General features: G+C 37.4%; 1 protein-coding gene across 4 annotated transcripts; it reads right to left on the minus strand.

Moving 5' to 3' along the window:
- Positions 1-2,452: 2,452 nt before the first annotated feature.
- On the minus strand, positions 2,453-23,140 carry si:ch211-214b16.2. Of its 4 annotated transcripts, none has more exons than XM_073943662.1 (6): positions 22,969-23,140; positions 8,538-8,757; positions 4,253-4,394; positions 3,872-3,982; positions 3,179-3,225; positions 2,453-3,102 (listed from the first exon to the last, which is right to left on the minus strand). In XM_073943662.1, the coding sequence occupies exons 3-6, from the start codon at positions 4,330-4,332 to the stop codon at positions 2,564-2,566; spliced, it is 777 nt and encodes a 258-aa protein (XP_073799763.1). In that variant the 5' UTR covers positions 4,333-4,394; positions 8,538-8,757; positions 22,969-23,140; the 3' UTR covers positions 2,453-2,563. The 4 variants fall into 4 exon arrangements, with proteins under 4 accessions (XP_073799763.1, XP_073799762.1, NP_001373508.1 ...); XM_073943661.1 differs by having other exon boundaries at positions 8,538-8,760; NM_001386579.1 differs by lacking the exon at positions 22,969-23,140 and having other exon boundaries at positions 2,467-3,102; positions 8,538-8,688.
- Between the last annotated feature and the right edge of the window lie 3,404 nt (positions 23,141-26,544).

A 26,544-nucleotide genomic window follows, 5' to 3' on the forward strand; every position in this document is an offset into this window, starting at 1 on the left:
TATATTTTAGAAATATCGGATCGGGTTTCAGCATTAGCAGATACTCAAAAGTAAACGACTCGGACTCGAGGACTAAAAAATGATCGGGGCATTCCTAATTCCTAATTAAGGGCATGTCTGAATACACTTTTGCTCTTTTAAGGATGGAAAAATACAGTTTGTGCCCCAGCACATGGTTGTGCTTATTCTCTTAATGAGTTCTAGGTGTGTTTTGAGCATAATGTGCAATAAACCAATCAAGAGTCTCCTCTCACATTCCCTTTAAATAGGTGCATTTGCTATTTACATGGCAGACTTTGTTAGTGTAAAAACTGAACGCTTAACTAGCGAGAAAACAGCCTCCATTAAGCCTCTTTACTTTACTTTTACTCTTTACTCCTTTACTTTCATGAAGAAAACAGTGTTGTACGCAGTCCACTGAAGACATCCATTAGCCTATGCATTTAATTTCCTTTGTTAAGCGCAAAGATTTGTTTCAAAACTATTTCTAAATTCAGGTTTAATTTCAAGCAAACAAATAAATGAACAATAATAACGAAGTGTGGTCAAAAAACCACACACGTCCTGTTCTTATGCCCCATATGGTGATGCATGTCTCCAAAACCCCACAGATGGACAAATCGTAACTTATTTATAATAAAACAAATATAAATATGCTTAAAATAAAAAATACTGTTAATAATAATAACATTATACTAATGCAAATGATCATGAATGACCTGGAAAAAGGCATGAAGGCTGTGTTTTTTTATATTTATGTAGAAAATAATAATATTTGTAACATTTTAATCCTTTAATTGTTTTCATATGTAAAGATATTTATGTTGGCTTGAGAAAGCCAATATACTGTTATACTACTCTGTCCTTGAAAACAAACGTATCTCCTCCTAGGCCGTTCATGCCACAAGGCTCAAATGTGGTCAAAATGTGCCTTCTGCATTCAAGATTGTTGCTATATCTCCTCATGCTTATAAGACTTATCGTTTTTTTAATAAAAAAATGTTAAATATTAAATTTTTATAATCCGGGCATATAAAAAAAAATTATACAAGTCCCAAAATTGGCCAAAAGCTGTATTTAGATGCGTTAGATTTTGTTGCTTTATCTTTAAGGTTTATCAGACTTATAGTTTTCCAATAAATATTTTTTAAGCATTTTTTTCTCAAAATATGGCAAGCCAGTTTTGACTTAAACTCCATGTTTTACTGATATGGCAAGCCATCTTTGCATGTATCACTTTCACACTTAATTAATTAATTAAGCATTGTATTTTCAAAAAAATACGGCAAGCCATTTTTACATAATGTTCATTCTCTAAATCCCTTTATTAATCAGGAGTCACCACAACGGAATGAACCGCCAACTTATCCAGCATGTTTTACACAGCGAATGCCTTTCCAGCCGCAACCCAACACCAGGAATACATAATGTTCAAGTCCAGTTTTTGACACTCATAAAGACTGTCATAGAAACATCGGGGTTGATTAAGATCACTCATATTGCCAAGAAGCTTTGACGTATCATCACTAACCTGTCAAATGTCCCCATAGCAATAAAACAGTATAACCTAGCAACCATTTAAAAATAGCAATATCTCTACATCAGAACATCTTAGGGACCTGGGCATTGGCTTGTTTGACTCATGCTAGCAAATGGGACTTCCTGTGTACTATGCATGGTAACAATGATAATGGAAGCCAAGTGCTAATAACAATTAGCTACATGCTATGAATGATTATCTAAATGCAATAACATATGCTAGGAATGCCTACTAAGTATTAGCATTTGATCAAATATGTACACGAGCATTGCCATTTAGCAACTGCTTAGCAACCACCTAACAATGCCATAAACGTTTTAGCAACTGCCTAGCAACCACTTAGCAACCGCCGCCGTGCTTCCTGTAAACTGCCATTCCCAGTCCTAGCGCAGTCACGTTGGCTTTTCTCAAGCCAACATCAAAGTTTATCAATGAACTTTGGGTTCTAGTTGTGTATTGCTGTTCATCCTGTGTGTATTAAGCAGTGTGTAAGCGTTTGGACCTGCATAGGCCCATAACTAACACGCTCTGCGCTGGACTTTAGACCTACTTTCAGTTGGTCAATGGTGCGGTCTATTTCAGTTCATCAAAATAGCAACATGACAACAATGCGCCTTAACACACCTCCTTTTTAGACCAACACCTATGAGTCCACAAGTTGGGTCAAATGGATTTGCGATTTAGACAACCAGGCGCAAAATGGAAAAATTAGGGTTGCACTGGTCAGAAAATAGCATTAAATCGCACCAAACACATCTTGCCCCTTATTGTGCCAGGTGTATGACAGAGCCCATTAAAACGATCGTCTGTAGATTCACAATAATAAACAGGAGTTAAAAAACTCACATGTACATTAATTCTGACAGGACATTAAGGCAGTGTACAAACACAAAACCAACAGGAAACGGGAAGTGAATCTGTTTCACAAGCAGCAGAGTGTTTAATACACATCACAGCAAACACAAGAGAGAAGAAATGACATGAGTAAGAAAACTTTCATAGGTTTATAGACTCTGTGTGTTATTAAATGTGACACAGAGACACTGAAGATTTATAACCGAGTCTAAATCCAGCGTGGAGTGTGTCGGTGAATGTGGTGTTGATTATGTGTAATTGTGTGAGCTTATCAGACACCCTGTAGAAGGACAGAGAGCCGCTCGACTCGTCCACAAACACTCCTACTGTCCTGCTGGAGTCTGGATTAACGGAGATATCGGTGCGTTCATTGTTGTGATTGACAGAGAATAACTGATCAGTGCAAAAGAGACTCCAGGACTGATCATTACGTCCAAACACACAGTCATCAGTCCCTCCTTTCCTCTTGATTCCTTGATAACACACTGCTATTTCAGCAGATGATCCGCTCCATTGAGCCTCCCAGTAACAGCGTCCGGTCAGACTCTCTTTACACACAACCTGAGGATTGATCTCATCAAATCTGTCTGAATGATCAGGATAAGACCGACTCCATTTCCGTCTCACACGCGTCACCGTTCTGTTCTCCTCAGAGAGAACGAGATTGTTGTTTGCTGTGTTTGGATCCAGTGTGAGTTTGCAGGCATCTGAACACAAGAACACACACATTACAACATTTACGACAAACTACAAACTCTACACATGTGCGTGTGAGAGACTTACATTTGTGCAGTGTTGATACAGTCCTGAATCCTCCTCCATGTTCCACACTAGAACACAACCACATACACACTTACATTCTGCTCAGACATTATAAACATAAGATGGGATTCTGCGTTTTTTGGTTTGTTTGTATAACGCGCGTGTGTGTGTTTGTGTGTGCTATAACAGAGACAGTGTGTTTTATTTCTCAAATGCTTAAATTTGACCTGGTCAGATTGGGATTGTTGTTTTTTTTTTTAATTATTATAAATGCTGCTTAAAACCCTAACAAATATAATATTAAAATATTACACAACATGTATTATTCTTTATCTATTAACATAAGATCTAACGGCTGTGAACAAGTCTATTTTAATAATTTTATATTAATGTAAAAGAATAAGACGAAGCACATTAGGAGATCAATCATGATCAGACGGAGGGCTTAATGAAATGAAATTTATTAAAACATTTCTTTAAATGTAATTTATTAAATTTTGTATAATTTGAACTACTGAAGGTACTGAACCTAAAACTATATGAAATAAGAGTTCGAGTTTGGTAGTAAAGAAACTACGGGCTGATAATCACTAATTAGGAAAATATCTCAGAGTCAGGTGCAAGAAACAATCACACCCTGGCTCAGGCAGCAGCAAATGTGTAAAAGCCTCCTAAATGTAGGGAGAGAAACGTGGAGTTGAACATGATACTCACACAGAGTCAGAGTTCACAGCTCCATCACTGAGATCAGGGGGGAGACGAATGGAGCGGTTACTCTTCAGAGAGACACAGCTAGATAATGGAGACGCTGCTCTCTTTCTCTTCCTGATGGGGATAGAATGCATACCAGAAATTTAAAGTGTAATATAGATTATTGTTTCAAGTGTAGCTTTAATTTGACAGAATATATCTTTGATGCGAGGTATCCATTTAATTATACATGTTGGAATTTTGAACTCTACTTGACTAATTCCTGTAACCAATAAATCATTTCATCAGTCTTTAACAAATTAACAGGTTACACCGTTTTACAGTGTCACAGAGAGTTACTCTCAAGTAACTTAGCAGATAGTTGTGTAGCTAGATGATACTCACAGCTGAGAGTTGACAGCTCTATCACAGAAAAATGACCCACTCATTTCACAGAGTTTAGTTTCCCTTTCCTCCATAAACATACTAATTTCATTGGATTTTTGTTTATTTCTCCTCGTGCTGCATTAGAGACTTGATTTAAGGCCTGTATGTGGAGAGAAAAAACATGCATTAGTTTAACAAAATGTGTAATTCATGTTAATAAATGATTTGGGTTTACCCGATTATTTTATTGGGCTCCATATAAGCAAAGAGGAGCTGTACTGTTTAAAACATAGGTCTTAAACTTAATTCCTGGAGAGCCACAGCTCTGCAGTTTTTCTCCAACCCTAATCAAACACAGCTAGCACTACTAATAATAATAATAATTTTGTTCATTATACATTTATTAACATTTTTTAAATGTTTAAATTCTAAATTCAGACATTGTTTTTGTTGTTTTATTAGGCTGGCTTGTGTAGCAAGCCAGACTATTGTTATCCTATTTTTCTTCTGAGACTAAAAATTAAACTCTATCTCCTCCTAGAGCTTTCAAGCTATGACCACCAAACTCACACCAGACCTCCAAACTGCCCTGACTCGGGTTGCTATATCTTTTCTGACTGATCTGACTTTCGGTTTTCCGAAAAACTTCCTGGGACCGTCGGAAAAATCCCATTAACTTAAGATTGGACCAAACTTTCTGACCTCATAACTCTGCATCAGACTGTCCTACAGACTTCTAACTGGGCTCATTTAACTCAGACTACCTAACTGCCAATAACTGATGAGCGTTTAACTTTCTGGCCACACCCTAGCAACCACTTTTGGGACCCTAGAAACTGTCCCATAGACTTCCATTATAGAGGTTCAGATTGATATTGTCATGCTGCAGTGTGATAGAAACATGTGTTGCTTTTAATTGTTTATACTGGCAAGAAGCTTTGATACACCATCAGTCTAAACTGTCAATCAACTCCATAGCAACAAAACAGACTAACCTAGCAACGATTTAACAGCAGCTATATCTTAGTATCAGAACATCTCAGAGAAGCGGGGGTTGGCTTGTTTGACTCATGCTAGCACACCATCTTTCTATCTATCTGTCTATCATGCTAGTAACATGCTAATTCATGCTAGAATCATGCTAGTAACATGGTAGTCTATCTATCTATCTATCTATCTATCTATCTATCTATCTATCTATCTATCTATCTATCTATCTATCTATCTATCATCTTTTCATACTTTTTAAAACTGTTTAAACTAAATAAACTATTACCATCAGACTTTCACAAGGCAGCCTCAAAGTTTGTCCTCAAACTTTAAGAATCTAGTTGTTATTGTTATTATTGACATTGTTATTATTTTGCCACATTATTTAAAATATGTGGCTAAGAAATAGATATTAACCTTTTTTTTTTTTTTTTTTTTTTTTTTTTTAGTGGGGCCAGTGAAAATTTTGGCAGGGCAAGTAAAAACCTCAACCACTGGCCCGATTGGCCCAGTAGAAAAAAATCCTTAGCGTTGAACCCTGCAGTCTAATAAAAATGTGGAATATAGCTTTTCCATTGAAGACCAAGAATTCAATATGCATTGTTTATTTATATCATAAGCAATATTGAACTAAATTTAATGAATGGGATAGCCCCTTAAGATGTATCAACTCGTTTTCGAGGGGGTCCCTAATATGTAGAATTATGTGTTGGCAATCAATCCACATGTAAGAACAGTAGCCATCTATCAATGCAGGATTGTGCAATTATTTAGCAAGAGCCTTTATTTTAACGTGATAACCTAGTCTTTTCAAACTTAGTTAAACTAACTAGTCTGTAAAACGGTTTCAAGCCATTAAATCTATGAAAGGGATTAAAATACTGGAAGTCCACTTTGCAATGTCAGTGCATAGCAAGCTTTACTGCTGTGGCTGCTGTTACAGTACATGGTGCTCAGCTGTATAGCTCTGATTAACTAAGTAATGACATATGACTGGCAGAAGATAATGTGTTATCTTGTAAAATGTGCACTCAGACCCACGGCTCTGTTAGCTCACATAGAAGACTTATAAAGCGAAGATGTTTGTAAAAAATAAAAGTGCGCTTCACTTCAAGGCAGTTTTGTTATCTTGAATGTTGTTTTAATAACCTTCAGGGTGAGAGGTATATGCCAATAACATTCAGATTCTAAATGTTTATCAGTTAGCAACAGAATGCTGGGTCTCAGATATAAGTGAGCAATTCTAGCATTATGGATGTGACATGTTCAGTAAAAACTCCAAATTCACATGGAAAGTATGTGTTAACATTATATTGAAACATGTTTATATTGTTCAGAACAACTAACCACAGAATTACTGGAGCAGAAAAATATCAATCTGTAAACATGTTTATATTTTAAATGAGGAAAATAAGCATGCATTACGGATGTGAACAAAAAAGTCAGCGAGTTTAGAGTATGCAACATACTTTGTAGAAATTCTGTGAATTAAACTGCACAACCCAAAATAAATAATGATCATCAAAAGGATACAGTTCTCTCTACAGAACAAAAATGATTGACTTTATTTTATTTAATATTTTTGCATTTATGAGGGAAAAAAAGTGTTGTTATGGATGTGACACCTCTCCGTTATGGATGTGACCGATGTGAAATTGCCACTTGTGTGACTTTGGCAAGTCAAATATAATAGTTGGAAAACATTGACAGAGACATTTTTGAGTATTTCTAAAGTGCTGTAAAATACTTGCTTGCACAACAAGCTTTGTTTTTTTTTTTCATAGCAAGGTTGACATTTGCATGGAATTGCTCAAGTGTATTGTTATTAAGACTGAGAGTATTTATGTTATTTTATTGCATAATATAATTCAACTCTTACATTTACAAAGCTCCTTTACACACTGGACCATTATTCATTTATTTCCACCCTTTTTACAGGACGATCACAAATGCAAGAGGCTGAATTTATTATTTTTTTTTTTTTGCAATTATTAAATATTGTGTGAGCACACATTTTACTACAAAAATTCCAGGACTTTCAAGTCATTTTTCATGACGTAACCCTGCTGAAAAAACAGCTTAAACCAGCATAGGCTGGTTGGCTGATTTTAGCTGGTCGACCAGCCTGGTTTTAGAGGGGTTTTGGCCATTTCCAGGCTGGTTTCCAGCCATTTCCAGCCTGGTCTTAGCTGGTCAGGCTGGGAGATGACCAGCTAAAACCAGCTTGACCAGTTAAGACCAGGCTGAAAATAGCTGAAAACCAGCCCAAAACCCCTCTAAAACCAGCTGGATTTTTTTAGCAGGGAATGTTTCATGTAATGTTTATTAAAAATGCAGATTCAAATTTATTACAGCATAGATTCATAAAACACACATCAATCTATTTAGTTTGAATTTTTTTTTTTTTTTTTTTTTAGATTTATGTCAAATTAATTTAGATAAGGCTTACACAGCATTCATAATGTGAGACCATGTTTTTGGACAAGAACAGAGAAGACAGGCAACTAACCTATATTAAAGTTTACCGATATTTGTTAAGCTAAACTCCATGACTTTTGCAAAACTTTGTGGGTTTTTCTAAAACTTTTCCAGGATTTCCATGACCGTATGAGCCCTGTGTGAGGCTATTATTGTGTTATTTATTGAGGTTGATTTTATATCCACACATTCATTCAGTAAAAACTTGTGACACGCTCCCTACAGTATATTGTTTACCAAGGTACTTTTGAATATTGGGTCTGACATCACGCAAGTATGATTTGAATTATTTTGTTTCCCTTTTTGTTTAAATCCCCTCAAGCCATTAAATTCAGCAAAGCTTACCCTGCTGAAAAATCCAGCTTAAACCAGCCTAGGCTGGTTGGCTGGTTTTAGCTGGTTGACCAGCCTGGTTTTAGAGGGGTTTTGGCCATTTCGAGGCTGGTTTCCTGCCATTTCCAGCCTGGTTTTAGCTGGTCTGGCTGGAAAATGACCAGCCAAAACCAGCTATGTCCAGCTTAAACCAGGCTGGTCAAGCTGGTTTTTGCTGGTCATTTTCCAGCCTGACCAGCTAAGACCAGGCTGGAAATGGCTGGAAACCAGCCTGGAAGTGTCCAAAACCCCTCTAAAACCAGCCTGTTCGACCAGCTAAAACCAGCCAACCAGCCTAGGCTGGTTTAGGCTGGATTTTTCAGCAGGGTAGAGATACAAAAAGTAAACACAATTTTAAAGCAACATTATCATCTAATAAAAATAAAGTTAGACCCAGCAAGATTTCGTTGGCGAGCAGTGTTGTAGCTCACGTGAATAAGAAAAAAAAGTTATCAATACTCACAAAATCCGATGAAACGGTGAGGTTTACAAACACAGTACCAGTTCAGGATGAGAACGAGATGAGATTAGCGAACTCCACACGTCTCTGACACCCAACAGCGCTCTAATGGAGTTGAATCCTCCGTTCAAAACACTGACGTCCCACACGCTCGTCTTCTTTTTCTTCTTCTTGTGAGTTTTATTGGTGGTTGGCATACAACTTCTAGGTGCATTACCGCTACCTGCTGGTGAGGAGAAATATACGTTAGATGGACGGAATGCGTCAAGCGCCGCCTTCTTGCTACAGGGTAGCGCTCCTTTGAAATGAATGCGGGACCAAGGTACAGTTGAGGACTGTGGCCATCCAAAGCCAGAGATATACCCATATACACATATATCTATGATCGGGAGTTTTCCTGGATGTTAGTATGTATTTTTTTTTTCTAAATACGAAAATTATAATTTTACATCACTTTTCTACATTGACGGATCAGTGACCGCACGGGCATTCCTGACAAAAAGCTTGTGTTTGTGTACAGAACTGTAGCCCTGGTAAATCTGATCTAATCATGTCCTGAAACACACCTCCTCTCCTGCTTTCACTTCTCATACTGACGGAGGGAGCGATTCGTTTGTGAATGAATCCCCCGAACGACTCGTTCACTAGCCGGGAAGTTGCTTTGCCTTATGGTGAATGCAGTAAGTGACTGTTATCAATAACGTTACCTGATTAGCACAAAAATTCAGATAATACAAAAACAGAAAAAAACTTAATATTACCTATGAAATGTTCTGCCTTTGTGCTTTGTTTTCTTTGTTTGCTCGTTACTACACCTGTAGACAGCGCTAAAGTACAGCATCTTCACGTAGTAACACTGTCTTGACTAGTGCGGTTGAATGACATTTGTCCTTGAGCACTGTACCAATGTGGCGGCGCTATTGACGCATGCTCAGGGTTTCTATGCGATATCTAGTGTATGTATCTATGCCTACAATCCATCTTCAAAAAAAAAAAAAACATACACAAGTTCTATCTAGATTATTTTATCTAATTTAGACATTAAAAAAATAAAATACAAATTCTATACAATCATCATCTGGCTTGTTTTGTAGTACTTTAACCAATTAAAAATTCATTTAAACTCTTCGAAATTCTTACATTTATCTTTAAAATAAATACTTTCCTGCTGTTGTACTAGTTTGTACATTTCATAATAAAGTGCTCTACTGTTTCTTCTTGCCCACAATAATCACATTTTAAAGTCTGATGTTGTTTCATCATGTACTGTTGAGTCCTGTATGTCCAAATCTAATTCTTGAAATTATACTCTCTTCCCTCCTACTTCTACTTGTTATTCTTCCATTATCCACATTTATTTGTATATTAACCACCAACTTATCGGCACATTTTTACACAGCGGATGCCCTTCCAGCTGCAACCTATCTCTCGGAAACATCCACACACACATTCACACACACTACGGACAATTTAGCCTACCCAATTCACCTGTAGGGGAAAACTGTGGGGGAAACCGGAGCACCCGGAGGAAACCCACGCGAACGCAGGGAGAACATGCAAAACTGAAAACATGCACGCCAACTGAGCCGAGGATCGAACCAGCGACCCAACAACCTTCTTGCTGTGAGGCGACAGCAAAACTTACTGCGCCACTGCGTAGCCATACTTTTGATTATTGGTATTTTATTATTTTAACTAAATTTGTTAAATATTAAAAGTTAGATAGAAACAACGTTTGGAAATAACATTCTGTTAAATAAATAAATAAATAAATAAATAAATAAATAGTTTTAAAAATAAAAGGGTGAAGCGGTAGCGCAGTGGGTAGCACGTTCACCTCACAGAAAGAAGGTCGCTGGTTCAAGCCTCGGCTGGGTCAGCTGGCATTTCTGTGTGGAGTTTGCATGTTCTCCCCGTGTCCAAACACATGTGGTATAGGTGAATTGGGTCTGCTAAAATGTACCGTAGTGTGTGTGAATGAGTGTGTATGGATGTTTCCCAGTGATGGGTTGCAGGTGGAAGGGTGTCCGCTGCATAAAACATATGCGTGATAAGTTGCCGGTTCATTCCACTGTGGCGACCCCAGATTAATAAAATGACTAAGCCAAAAAGACATTGAATGAATGAAAAATTCAATGTTGTATGTACATGTTGTTCTCCACTAGATGGCGCCACGTTTCTTACAAATAAGTTCTCTAAACCGACACTGGCTGATGGCAGATTTTAGTTCTTTTTAGTGTAGATCTGTCTCTGTGTCTAACCTATGATATATATATATATATATATATATATATATATATATATATATATATATATATATATATATATATATATATATATATATATATATATATATATATATATATATATATATATATATATATATATATATATATATATATATATACAGTCGTGGACAAAAGTTTTGAGAATGACACAAATATTAGTTTCCACCAAGTTTGCTGCTAAACTGCTTTTAGATCTTTGTTTCAGTTGTTTCTGTGATGTACTGAAATATAATTACAAGCACTTCATACGTTTTAAAGGCTTTTATCAACAATTACATGACATTTATGCAGAGTCAGTATTTGCAGTGTTGGCCCTTCTTTTTCAGGACCTCTGCAATTCGACTGGATATGCTCTCAATAGCAATCCATTCTTTCATAATCAGTTCTTGGAGTTTGTCAGAATTAGTGGGTTTTTGATAGTTCATCCACCTATGAGGATTGACCACAAGTTCTCAATGGGATTAAGATCTGGGGAATTTCCAGGCCATGGACCCCAAATTTCAACGTTTTGGTCCCGAACCACTTAGATATCACTTTTGCCTTAAGGCACGGTGCTCCATCATGCTGAAAAAATGCATTGATCTTCACCAAACTGTTGTTGGAAGAAGGTGCTGTTGGAGGGTCCCAGATAGCAAAATTTCTCTGGCCCAGCTCTGGCCCACACAATCAGGTTTTGCTTGGCCCACATGCCGCAGTGAATTACGGTACATGACTGGACCAAATCTGGCTTCCAGACAAGGGCCAAACACAGACCATATCTGGGCCAAGTCTCAGCCAAGTTAATAACTCATAACTGGGCCTGAACTGGGCCAGAAAGGTTGGTGTGTCACGATTGCAATGAAATTAATAAACCTATGTAGCATTGTGCTTTAGGCACACTATGGGCCTTGTTTTTTCTCAGTGACCTGATTGGTAGGATTGATTTATTTAATCAAAAATTATTTTTATATACAAGTCAAGACTGGCCAAACTCACGTGGCCCACAATCAATTTTTAAAATCTGGGCCAAATACTACGTTTAACATCTGGCCCAAATCTTGTGTGCCGCATTATAGACGGTGCCACCTCTGCCAAACCCAGGCCATGGTTGGCCCACATGCTGTATGCCAGTGCCGGATGAATGCCTGATGTCCCAGCTTTATGCCAAATCTGGGCCAGAATTCTTTGCTACTAGGGGTGTTTTGGTACCATTCTTTATTCATGGCTGTGTTTTTGGGCAAAATTGTGAGTGAGCCTACTCCCTTGCATGAGAAGCAACCCCACACATGAATGGTCTCAGGATCATGACACAGGACTGATGGTAGCGCTCACCTTTTCTTCTCCGGACAAGGTGAGAAGGGTAGCAAAGAAGCCACTTCTCTCCAAAAAAAACAAAAAAACATCAGGGACAGGTTGGTCTTATGCCAAAAGTATGGCGAAGGGACTGCTGAGGACTAGGGCAAAGTCATATTCTCAGATGAAGCCCCTTTCCGATTGCTTGGGGCATCTGGAAAAAGGCTTGTCCTGAGAAAAAAAGGTGAGCACTACCATCAGCCCTGTGTCACGCCAACAGTAAAGCATCCTGAGAACATTCATGTGTGGGATCGCTTCTCATGCAAGGGAGTAGGCTCACTCACAATTTTGCCCAAAAACACAGCCATGAATAAAGAATGGTACCAAAACACCCTCCAGTCGAATTGCAGAGGTCCTGAAAAAGAAGGGCCAAGACTGCAAATACTGACTCTGCATAAATGTCATGTAATTGTTGATAAAAGCCTTTAAAACGTATGAAGTGCTTGTAATTATATTTCAGTACATCACAGAAACAACTGAAACAAAGATCTAAAAGCAGTTTAGCAGCAAACTTGGTGGAAACTAATATTTGTGTCATTCTCAAAACTTTTGTCCACGACTGTATATATATATATATATATATATGCGGTTAATGATTCATTATAAACAAACTATTTGCATTATAACATCATTACAGATGGAATATGAGGATATTGCGCAGGCTGTGCCTATTGATTTATTTATATTTTATTTATGCAGGCATGTATGTAAATTATGTGTATTTATAATTTAAATTAATTCATGCACTTTCTTTTTGGCTTAGTCCCTTTACTAATCAGGGATCGCCACAGCGGAATGAACCGCCAACTTATCCAGCATATGTTTTACTCAACGGATGGCCTTCCAGCAGCAACCCAGTACTGGGAAACACCCATACACGCTCATTCACACACACACTACGGTAAATTTTAGCTTACCCAATTCACCTATACCACATGTGTTTGGACACGGGGAGAACATGCAAACTCCACACAGAAATGCCAGCTGACCCAGCCGAGGCTTGAACCAGCGACCTTCTTACTGTGAGGTGAACGTGCTATCCACTGCGCTACCGCTTCACCCTTTTATTTTTAAAACTATTTATTTATTTATTTATTTATTTATTTATTTATTTATTTATTTATTTAACAGAATATTATTTCCAAACGTTGTTTCTATCTAACTTTTAATATTTAACAAATTTAGTTAAAATAATAAAATACCAATAATCAAAAGTATGGCTACGCAGTGGCGCAGTAAGTTTTGCTGTCGCCCCACAGTTTAGTTTATTCAATTCACCTATAGCGCATGTGTTTGGACTGTGGGTGAAAGTGAAGACCCAGTCGGGACTTGAACCAGCAACCTTCTTGCTGTTAGGCTACAGTGCAAGCCACTGAGCCATCACATCACCCTATCAGCATCATCCGCTTGTTTAAATAACTTCTCTTTTTATAAATATGCTCGCATTCTTCTACACAGCTGGTTAAAAATGCTCTGCATGTCACTTTATATATTAGTCAGCTGGTCTGGTCCTCAATAAGCTGCAGTGTTGACCAGACCTTTAGCTTTTTAGTCCTGGAACAGAGCTGTAATGCTGTCCCTGGCTCAGTGGTTAAGGCTGTAAAAGCATTATTATTTGAGCCTCGGTTTAATCCCTCATGTTTGTTTTTGGCTTTTTCTACACCCACTCCTGTTTTCCTGATTTTGTCGGATCGATGTCGGTGTTGCTCCACTGAGGATTTCCGGTCTGACCACTTTCATTTGGTGACATTTCCCTCAGCGCTCTCTTTTTAACAGAGGTTGAGCCCCATCTGAAATGTTCAAAGTGCCGCCATCAATCTTCCACCTCCGACAAGTGTCAGGCCAGCAGTTCGACATCACACTTTGGCCACGATCCACAGCGTTTAATTGAAAATACATCCCATACCTTGACACTCGGATAACAGAGAGGGCATACGTTTTACCTTAACTGCTAACTAGACGCGTTTCAATTATCCCCGTTTCAATTGTAATCTAGTTTTGAGTCATTCAGCAAAATGCAGTAGTTACATGCAGAGCTTCATTACAGTCTGATGGAGATTATGGAGAATAGTAGAAGCCTGTGTGGGTAGAATGAAAATCCCATTACTATCTATAGAGGCATAGACAGTGTGTACATAAAGGGACAGAGTACAGAGTACAGGGGACAGTACACTGACCGGCCACTTTATTAGGTACACCTGTCCATTTGCTTGTTAATGCAAATTTGTAATCAGCCAATCACATGGCAGCAAGAGACATAGACAGTGTGTACATAAAGGGATAACACATACAGAGTACAGGGGACGGTACACTGACCGGCCACTTTATTAGGTACACCAGTCCAATCGCTCGTTAATGCAAATTTCTTATCAGCCAATCACATGGCAGCAAGAGGCATAGACAAAAGGCTCGTTTGACTTGACCAAAATCTGCGCAGAATCGATCACCGGTGATCACCGCAAGATGCATGCCGGTTAGAAATGTGTCCGCCTTGCCTTCGCCTCGCTCTGATGTCACGCTGACGTGCGCCAAAAAACTCTCGCGATCGCGAGGCGGGTACCTCGGATAGTATGGCGTACGGAATGGGTCAATAACTTGACGCTGCAACGTGCACTCGTCTCACTGAACGTCTCACTGAACGTCTCACTGACGTCTTAAAAAATATTTTTTTTTGCTATTAAATCCATGCAATTTAAGACGCAGACGTGACGTAGACGTCACGTTGACGTCACGTAGACGTCACGTAAATCACGTGTGGCAGTGAAGTGTCAAGCCAGACGTTACGCGTGATTCACGTGTAGCAGTGAAGTTATTTATTTATTTTTTTGCTAACACGTATCATAACACGCTGCTCACACGGCTCAGTGCAGTGTGTGAGGCAGTGCACAATTTCTTGCCCTTCATACATTCCTCTCAATGGACGTGACATCAACGTCTGACTTGTTACATGACGTCTGCGTCTACCTTTTTTTTTAAATATATATATTTGAGCAGTTTTTAGTGCGTCTGTCTGCTTTTTGCCGGCTAACTTATACAATATACAATAATTATGTGCAAATTATATATAAATATGTTAATATATAATGATATTTGTTTTCAAGATAGCATTAAAACGTATAAAAAATGTATAACAAAAATAACAAATGTCTCCGGAGGTAAAGTTTAGGTTGTTTATTAATATATTCATGTTGTTTAGTTTTGTAAAATCCTTTTTTAATTTGTTTTACATTTGAGTCTTATTGTGTTTTAATTTTTTACATGTTTAATGTAGCCTACAGCATATCAGTGATGACCAACTCATCGACCACTATCGACTGTTAGATCTGATACTTTTGCTGTAAAATATTAGAAAAATAGAAAATTACATTAACCATTATTGTGTTGTTTTTAAAGCATCTTTCTTCTTTATTTTACATTTAAAACAATATTATGATTCTTTGACAAATAAAAAAACATAACATAATTTATTTTTCATTTGTTTCCTTTCTTTTTTGAAAGAAAATTAATATTTTTATTCAGCAATAATGTTACATTAATAGTATTTATATTTTGAATAATAATTTGCCAGGATTCAATCAATCAATCCTGTAAAAATATCATAGAAAAATATTTAACAGCACAACTTTGACAATACACTGAAAAATCATGCGACATAATAGTGTCAAAAAAATGTACTTTGCATCTTATAAATAAATAAGTATATTAAAATAGAAAAGCGTTATTTTAAATTGTCATATTATTTCCTAATATTACCCAAACCCTGAACCATTCATAATAATAACCAAAACAGTGATGTTTAATCTTAAAACGTTGAATAGCCTAATGTTATTTGAAATAATTTAAAAAAATTAAAATTTGCTTTAAATGTAACATCTAAACTAAAAACTAAAATCGCCAGTAGGTGGCAGAATGTCACTATTACAGTTTTTCTTAATTGTTTACACACAATTACTTGTATATTTCGGCATACACTTTCCATCCCCAAGCAGAAAAAAAATCTTTAAGGAATGGAGAATATGGAAGGAGATAAACAACTAAAAACATGGGTGGGCAGTGAACCAGTTATGAACCAGATGAGCTCTGATTTCTAAATTGCAATTCTGTGTGACAGGTGTTTACTCATGTCATGAGTTAGTATACAAAGTAGGACAACTGACTTTACAATTGTGAATGACAGTGTGTTCCTTGTAAAAACAAGAGATGTTCTGCATGAAATATGTGCCAAATGCAGAGAATTGTGTGTTGTGTTTTGAAAAAAAAGTGTGTTTTAAACCTGCAGTTTGAGTGTAAAGCAGGAATTGTGCTTGTAGTTTAGCTGCATTGGTTCAGGGGGTTAGTACATCAGTCACATGTTGTAGTCATTGTGTCTGAAGTACAAGTAATTGTGTGTAAAAAAACTGTAAGTGAGTCAATGTTCATTTACAGTTTTTTTTTTTTTGATTGCTCGAGCACAATTTTGAAATGAAGGCTCATTTTGTCAAAACACTACACACAATTTCCACACACACACACACACAAACAGCAGAACACATCAGACCTTTTGCAAAATGAAACACTTCATCCAAAACTTTACAACACTATAACAAAACACAATTTTAACACCGTACAGAACACACACGCCTCATTCAAGATGAATCTGTTTGCTTCATTTACACACTGCTGATCTCAATCTTAAACACTCGTATAATTTCTACCTGACTAATACTGATATAATCTGGGTTTGATTTGTTTCAGAGGTATTGCTATAAAGTACATGAACATACTGTATTCACCAAACAGTGATAGGCAGAAAGCTAAATATTGCCCTATCCTAATAAAAACCATACAACAAATGTAAAGTGTTTTATTCAGCTTTCTGGTGATGTGTACATTTCAATATATAAAAAAAATCCCATGCCCTGTCTCCTGTTTACCAATCTTCCTCCCTTCCGTGCTTCCTCTTCCATACTGCAACATTGCCGTCCATATTTATTGAAGATTATTTATTTATAACTCCTGTTAAACATATTTATTGAAGACTAATATTTACAGCTATACTACTGTTAACAAATGTATTGTAGATAAATATAATAGCCTAGTTTATACCTAATACCCAGTTACAGTTTTTCATGATTGCTAACACACTAAAATTAAACTTTTCCTACAGTTAGCAAAACCGTACAATCATGGAGCAAAACACAAGGCTAGATCTGCACAACTGTAGGCACATAGCTTCATACTGTTAGCAAAACATTACACACAGTCATTTGCAAATCACTAAACACACTTGGATGCTTTTGACACAGACATTTTTCATAATGGAATTTCCTTGCAATTTCAAAGCAAAGGCTTTCATATGAGCACACACATGAACTATAGGTCAAACACAGCCATCAGGTGTGCACACACACTGCTGCAAACTGTAGACACACACCAATCAGCTGTATCCACAATAAAAGAAGCAATATAGGAATAACCATATATGGCATACCAAAATGTTTAAATCATTTGTATAAATATTTACCATTTGAAATAAAAAACTATAAATAAGAAAGGTAAAAAGCACTTAATTGCAAATGAAACATAACTGTGGATAAGTGAAAACACTGATAAAGAATGAATAGGTATAATAAAGCATAAATGAGAGCACTGTGCTGCAAACCCTTGAAGCAGACGCAGACGTGACGCAGACGTCACGTTAAAGCAGCGGAACAGTAATGGGGCAGACGCAGACGACACGTTCGGCACACGCAGACGTCACGTTCGGCAGACGAAGACGTCACGTTCGGCAGACGCAGACGTCACGTTCAGTGAGACGAGTGAACGTTGCAGCGTCAAGTTATTGACCCATTCCGCTCGCCATAGGATAGAGCAGTCGGCCGCAGTTGCTCTCAAAAGACTGCGTTACCAAAAGCATGATGGGAAACGACTGGCTGACGACACAGCTGAATGCTCATTGGATGAGACTGACACATTACACTTTATTATCTTGTTTTACTAAGGTTTATACCTGGATTTGTTGAATACCTTTTTTGTATTTTCGTTGATAATTAAAAAAAAAAGTCATAAAGAGCATCAAATATGGTTATTTATTTAGATTTACACGCAAACAAAAACAAACGCTTTGTAAAACATAACGTGACCTATCCAATATAACTAAATGTTATTAATAAATCATTAGTATGTGTGTGTGCTGTATTATATTTCTCTCTCAGTCTTAAATCCTGTTTGTTGTCATTTTCACTTTTTGTATGTTTGTGTGAATTTTGTATTGTAATTTTTATGCAGCATTATTCCATTAAAGTCAATCTAATATATACATATATTCAGAAATACAAAGATAATCAGACTGTTTTGTCATTATGCCTCATCTTTGTGTGGTTTCATATGAGAAGTGAAAAGGGTGTAGTAAACAAGACACACACGCACACACACACACACACATATGTATATGTATATGTATGTGAAGTCAAAAGTCATGTTTAATAGACCAAGAACATTTCCACAGTTTTTCCTACAGTCTAATAGTTTTTATTCTGGAGAAAGTCTTGGGCTATTTATTTTAGTCTGGCTGGACTAAAAGCAGTTTATATAGACCTAATAAGCATGTCAATATAATTAATCCCCTAAGAATTTATTTGTCAAACAAACATTTGTCATGACTTGTCACTCAAAAGCATCTATGGCTACTTCATTTATAATGTAGCCAAATTAGGTTTCTTGAAAGTTTTCTTGCTGTATAAGCTGTTTATTTTGTTATTCTTTTAACGTTTGTTGAATATACAGAATTATATTTTTAATACACACTTTTAGTTAATGAGCGGTTCATCTTCTGTAATTCTGACCATCTCTGTAAAAACAGTGATATTTCTATTGCATCCACTCCCACATTAAAAAATACTATAGTAATGTATACTGTAGTGCTTTTGAACCATGTTATAAAATAGCCTATTTAAATTTTATAGTTCTGGTATCACAACAACTATAAACACAACCCAATACTGAATAAACATGTTCAAAAATGTTATAATATTTACTACAAATCACCATAGTATTTTTTCATGAGGTCATTCGTCTGCGATAAAAAACGCGAACGAGATCTCCGCCACTGGTGACGTTTCCAGGTGGCTAAACAGCGAGATTCAGCAGGTGTCCGACTTCTGATGTAATTTTTGAGCCCTCCTCTTACTGCGCACGCCTGCTCTCGTTTACAATGCAGTCAAGGCGAGGCGCACCTCAAACGAGCCTAATGGCTGTTTCTCAATATGCGTTCTTCAGCGGTCTTGCGTCCTCGTGTTCTCGTGCAACGTCATCATCAGCTGCCTAAGTTCAGTTCCAATACTCAAGACCGCAAGTACGGAGGACGCGTGAAACTTCCCGGATGTGTTCTTGATATCGAGGACGCATCGATGCAGACTTCAGCAGCGAGCTCGCTCTGGAAGTCCCAGAAGTCATTGCGACTGGAGGTGGGAAGCGCAGCATTTTATTTAGATTTATTATTAAAGTTTGGAGATATTACTTATTTACCTCAGGAGTTTCCCTAAATGAAACGGTGAAAGTAAACATCAACATGAACATCTTAATAAAGGAATAAACACATTAAGGGTGTTTGTTTGATGAAATTCGTATTAAAATTTGTTTTATTTATATTGTGCAGAATATATTTATAATGTTTTTATGCAAAGTATATATTTTGAAGAGGGGGGAAACAATAAATCGTTGTATGAAGGCTGTAATGTTTAAATAATTTCCATTTAAAACACGTGAAGGTCACATGACCATCAGGAAGAACGCAGCATCCCATTTCTCAAAGGACGCGTTCTCTGTCCTCGCGGTCTCCTGAGTTCGTTCTTCCGAGGACAACTGGCAAGACCGCTCTCCACAAGAACACAAGTCCGTTCTCTGCGTTCTTGGAATTGAGAAACAGCCAGTGTGTACATAAAGGGATAACACGTACAGAGTACAGGGGACAGTACACTGACCGGCCACTTTATTAGGTACACCTGTCCAATTGCTCGTTAATGCAAATTTCTTATCAGCCAATCACATGGCAGCAAGAGGCATAGACAGTGTGTACATAAAGGGATAACACATACAGAGTACAGGGGACGGTACACTGACCGGCCACTTTATTAGGTACACCTGTCCAATTGCTTGTTCATGCAAATTTCTAATCAGCCAATCACATGGCAGCAAGAGGCATAGACAGTGTGTACATAAAGGGATAACACATACAGAGTACAGGGGACAGTACACTGACCGGCCACTTTATTAGGTACACCAGTCCAATCGCTCGTTAATGCAAATTTCTAATCAGCCAATCACATGGCAGCAAGAGGCATAGACTGTGTACATAAAGGGATACAACATACAGAGTACAGGGGACAGTACACTGACCGGCCACTTTATTAGGTACACCTGTCCAATTGCTCGTTAATGCAAATTTCTAATCAGCCAATCACATGGCAGCAACTCAATGCATTTAGGCATGTGGACATGGTCAAGGCGATCTGCTGAAGTTCAAACCGAGCATCAGAATGGGGAAGAAAGGGGATTTTGAACGTGGCATGGTTGTTGGTGCCAGACAGGCTGGTCTGAGTATTTCAGAAGCTGCTGATCTACTGGGATTTTCACGCACAACCGTCTCTAGGGTTTACAGAGAATGAACAGTTGGACAGCTGTACCTAATAAAGTGGCCGGTGAGTTTACATCATATAGTGGGTTCAGTTTCCTCTGAAATAACTGACCATGACACTTTATACCAAAATGTTAATGCTCGTGTTTAAAAATAATATACAACCAATATTAAATCCCTCCCTAAACATGACTTATTGTTCACTCATTCGTTCATTCATGAAGCATAAATACGATTGAACCGAATACATCTACAGTAAAATGCATTATGCTGAAATAAATACATTACACTCCCACACCAAGAAGGCTTTTTAGGTATGGATTTGGAGGAGGAAAGTGATGACACCATTCAGATCGATGCCTGTGAATTATTCCAGAGTTTGGGCCCTGCTGTCATGAAAGCTGCTGTGTTTTAACCTCGATCCCAGAACAGACAAGGCTGCCAGATCCAAGAGTCCTAGTTGGAGTGAGAATAAATAACTAATAAATATGAAGGCACAGGTAGCATGGTGGCACAGTGGGTAGCACAATCACCTCACAGCAAGAACGTCGCTGGTTCGAGCCCTGGCTGGGTCAGTTGGCATTTCTGTGGGGAGTTTGCATGCTCTCCCCATGTTGGTGTGGGATTCCTCCGGGTGTTCCGGTTTCCCCCACAGTCCAAAGACATGCAGGTAAGTTGAATAAGCTAAATTGGCTGTAGTGTATGTGAGTGTGTGCAAGAGAGCCCATCTCTGGGAAACATCCACACACTCATTCATACACACACTCATACAGTACGGACAATTTAACCTACCCAATTTCACCTGTACCGCATGTCTTTGGACTGTGGGGGAAACCAGAGCACCCGGAGGAAACCCACACGAACGCAGGGAGAACATGCAAACTCCACACAGAAATGCCAACTGAGTCGAGCCGAGGTTCGAACCAGCGACCTTCTTGCTGAGGCGACAGCACTACCTACTGCGCCTCTGCGTCGCCTTTATTGTCATTAAAGGTAAAATGATTAAATAAATGCAAGCCATGGTCTCACTTTCTGTAAATGCTAACAGGACCTCAGTGGATCTTACATTGTTATCTTCGGAAGCGAGGTATAATTGGGTGTTATCAGCATAAAGGTTAAAAATGCATTTGCTGAAGCAACTGTGCAATCACAGCTTTCCTTTTTTCACACTTTGACTATGTTCAGCAAATCTGACGGGTTGAAATCAAACTCATAACAGATTTTTACAAAAGCAGTGATAGAAATAATGTTAGCATTCATTCATTCATTCATTTTCTTGTCTGCTTAGTCTCTTATTAATCCGGGTTCGCCACAGCGGAATGAACCACCAACTTATCCAACAAGATTTTACACAGCGGATGCCCTTCCAGCCACAACCCATCTCTGGGAAACATCCACACACACATTCACACAACGGACAATTTAACCTACCCAATTCACCTGTACCGCATGTGTTTGGACTGTGGGGGAAACCGGAGCACCCGGAGGAAACCCATGTGAACGCAGGGAAAACATGCAAACTCAACACATAAACGCCAACTGAGCCAGCCGAGGCTCAAATCAGAATCATATAATGTCTATTAAAAATGCAGATTCAAATTTATTACAGCATAGATTCATAAAACACACATCAATCTATTTAGTTTGAATTTTATTTATTTTTTTAGATTTATGTCAAATTAATTTAGATAAGGCTTACACAGCATTCATAATATGAGACCATGTTTTTGGCCAAGAACAGAAAAGACAGGCAGCTAACCTATATTGAAGTTTATCGATATTTGTTAAGCTAAACTCCATGACTTTTGCAAAACTTTGAGGGTTTTTCTAAAACTTTTCCAGGTTTTCCATGACCGTATGAGCCCTGTGTGAGGCTATTATTGTGTTATTTATTGAGGTTGATTTTATATCCACACATTCCTTCAGTAAAAACTTGTGACACGCTCCCTATATTGTTTACCAAGGTACTTTTGAATATTGGGCCTGACATCACGCAAGTATGATTTGAATTATTTTGTTTCCCTTTTTGTTTAAATCCCCTTAAGCCATTAAACTCAGCAAAGCTTAGAGATACAAAAAGTAAACACAATTTTAAAGCAACATTATCATCTAATAAAAATAAAGTTAGACCCAGCAAGATTTCGTTGGCGAGCAGTGTTGTAGCTCACGTGAATAAGAAAAAAAAGTTATCAATACTCACAAAATCCGATGAAACGGTTTGGTTTACAAACACAGTACCAGTTCAGGATGAGAACGAGATGAGATTAGCGAACTCCACACGTCTCTGACACCCAACAGCGCTCTAATGGAGTTGAATCCTCCGTTCAAAACACTGACGTCCCACACGCTCGTCTTCTTTTTCTTCTTCTTGTGAGTTTTATTGGTGGTTGGCTACAATTTTCTTGCCCTTCATACATTCCTCTCAATGGACGTGACATCAACGTCTGACTTGTTACATGACGTCTGCGTCTACCTTTTTTTTTTTAAAGTGTGGTTTATTCATAAACTAATTTCGAGAGGATCACGTGCTTATAATCAACACGGCTGGCTCCTTGTTAGCTCCGTAATCAGCCCTATTAGATGATTACGGAAGCATTATAAATACCCTGAGTTTTCCACTCCAGTTATCTTCGTCTTGAAGCTCCCCCCTTCCACCCCTACATCCTCCCACTTTTTCTGATCGGGCGACACGGTGGCCCAGTGGCTAGCACTGTTGCCTCACAGCAAGAACACCGCTAGTCCAACCCATCGGGCTGGTTGGTGTTTCTGTGTGGAGTTTGCATGTTCTCCCCGTGTTCGCATGGGTTTTCCCCGGGTTCCCCGGTTTCCTCCCACCGTCCAAAAACATAAACCATAGCAATCGACTAAAACAAATTATCACCCAATACAACCTGAGTTTCCACTTCTCACGGTGACCAGCAGGGCCTGACCTGACCTCGAATTCCCCTCTCGCCCTTCTAACGGGAGGGAGCCCCGGGCTCGAGGATATTACGAGCTCAGGGCTCTCTCCCGGGACAGCATGCCAAATACGCTTTATTGATTATCAGCTAAGTGTGAACTCTTGAAAATATATATATATGAGCAGTTTTTAGTGCGTCTGTCTGCTTTTTGCCGGCTAACTTATACAATATACAATAATTATGTGCAAATTAAATATAAATATGTTAATATATAAAGATATTTGTTTTCAAGATAGCATTAAAACGTATAAAAAATGTATAACAAAAATAACAAATGTCTCCGGAGGTAAAGTTTAGGTTGTTTATTAATATATTCATGTCGTTTAGTTTTGTAAAATCCTTTTTTAATTTGTTTTACATTTGAGTCTTATTGTGTTTTAATGTTTTACATGTTTAATGTAGCCTACGGCATATCAGTGATGACCAACTCATAGATCACTATCGCCTGTTAGATCTGATACTTTTGCTGTAAAATATTAGAAAAATAGAAAATTACATTAACCATTATTGTGTTGTTTTTAAAGCACCTTTCTTCTTTATTTTACGTTTAAAACATAATATTAGGATTCTTTAACAAATAAAAAAACATAACATATTTTATTTTTCATTTATTTTTCATTTGCTTTTTTGAAAGAAAATGTATATTTTTGTTCAGCAATATTGTTACATTGATAGTATTTATATTTTGAATAATAATTTGCCAGGATTCAATCAATCAATCCTGTAAAATATCATAGAAAAACATTCAACAGCACAACTTTGACAATACACTGAAGGATCATGCGACATAATAGTGTCAAAAAATTTAACTTTGCATCATATAAATAAATAAGTATATTAAAATAGAAAAGCGTTATTTTAAATTGTAATATTATTTCCTAATATTACCCAAACCCTGAACCATTCATAATAATAACAAAAACAGTGATTTTTAATCCTAAAACGTTGAATAGCCTAATGTTATTTGAAATAATTAAAAATAATTAAAATTGGCTTTAAATGTTACATCTAAACTAAAAACTAAAATCGCCAGTAGGTGGCAGAATGTCACTATTACAGTTTTTCCCAATTGTTTACACACAATAATTAAATAATTAAATACTTGTACTTCAGACACAATGACTACAACATGTAACTGATGCACCAACCCCCTGAACCAATGCAGCTAAACTACAAGCACAATTCCTGCTTTACACCCAAATTGCAGGTTTAAAACACACTTTTTTAAAACACTACACACAATTCTCTGCATTTTGCATGCAGAAAATCTCTTGTTTTCACAAGGAACACACTGTCATTCACAATTGTAAAGTCAGTTGTCCTTATTTGCATACTAACTCATCACATGAGTAAACACCTGTCACACAGAATTGCAATTTAGGAATCAGAGCTCAGAGTGGTTTATAACTGGTACACTGTCCACCCATGTTTTTTAGTTGTTTATCTCCTTCCATATTCTCCATTCCTTAATTATATTGAATATTTTTTTCCTGCTTAGGGATGGAAAGTGTATGCCGAAATCCACACTTTATTTTTCGTTTTTTACTAACAGTATTCTGTAAATCCTTCTGTTAATGGCAAATGAAGACCACATTATGTGCACCTTTGTGATGGTTGGGATGAACACTCTGTAAACTGAAAATACAGTAAAATATATTTGGTATTTGTGTGTTTTGTATAAAAACAATATTCTGAAGTATTTTACAATGCACTTCTGTAGGCCTATACTGTCTTTAGTAACTGTAAACGAAAAAGGCTGACAGTAAGTCATTATGATGAATGGAGAAGAAGTGGTCATAGTGTTTTACATTCAGCACATCAGTGTTCAACTGATCTTATAAATGTCTATTGATGTGATGGTTTGTGTGCGTCATTTGAAAACAAAATACCATGTTGAGAAGAAATTACATTGTGTTGATAGTGTTTCATTTTGCAGGAGAATTGAAGGGTTTCGCCCCTAGAGTTCTGACAATATGAGGCATAGTGGCATACTTTCAGAAAATGTGTGTAAACATTTGGGAAAACTGTAAATTGTGTGGATTTCAGTCATACACACTTTCCATCCCCAAGCAGAAAAAAAATCTTTAATAGGATTAAGGAAAGGAGAATATGGAAGGAGATAAACAACTAAAAACATGGGTGGGCAGTGAACCAGTTATGAACCAGATGAGCTCTGATTTCTAGATTGCAATTCTGTGTGACAGGTGTTTACTCATGTGATGAGTTAGTATACAAAGTAGGACAACTGACTTTATAATTGTGAATGACAGTGTGTTCCTTGTAAAAACAAGAGATTTTCTGCATGAAATTTGTGCCAAATGCAGAGAATTGTGTGTTGTGTTTTGAAAAAAAGTGTTTTAAACCTGCAGTTTGAGTGTAAAGCAGGAATTGTGCTTGTAGTTTAGCAGAATTGGTTCAGGGGGTTGTTGCATCAGTCACATGTTGTAGTCATTGTGTCTGAAGTACAAGTAATTGTGTGTAAAAAAAACTGTAAGTGAGTCAATGTTCATTTACAGTTTTTTTTTTTTTGATTGCTCAAGCACAATTTTGAAATGAAGGCTCATTTTGTCAAAACACTACACACAATTTCCACATCCACACACACAAACAGCAGAACACATCAGAACTTTTGCAAAATGAAACTTCATCCAAAACTTTACAACACTATAACAAAACACAATTTTAACACCGTACAGAACACACACGCCTCATTCAAGATAAATCTATTTGCTTCATTTACACACTGCTGATCTCAATCTTAAACACTCGTATAATTTCTAACTGACTAATACTGATATAATCTGGGTTTGATTTGT

The sequence above is a fragment of the Danio rerio genome, chromosome 3, assembly GCF_049306965.1.
Source record: "Danio rerio strain Tuebingen ecotype United States chromosome 3, GRCz12tu, whole genome shotgun sequence".
NCBI classification, from domain to species: domain Eukaryota; kingdom Metazoa; phylum Chordata; class Actinopteri; order Cypriniformes; family Danionidae; genus Danio; species Danio rerio.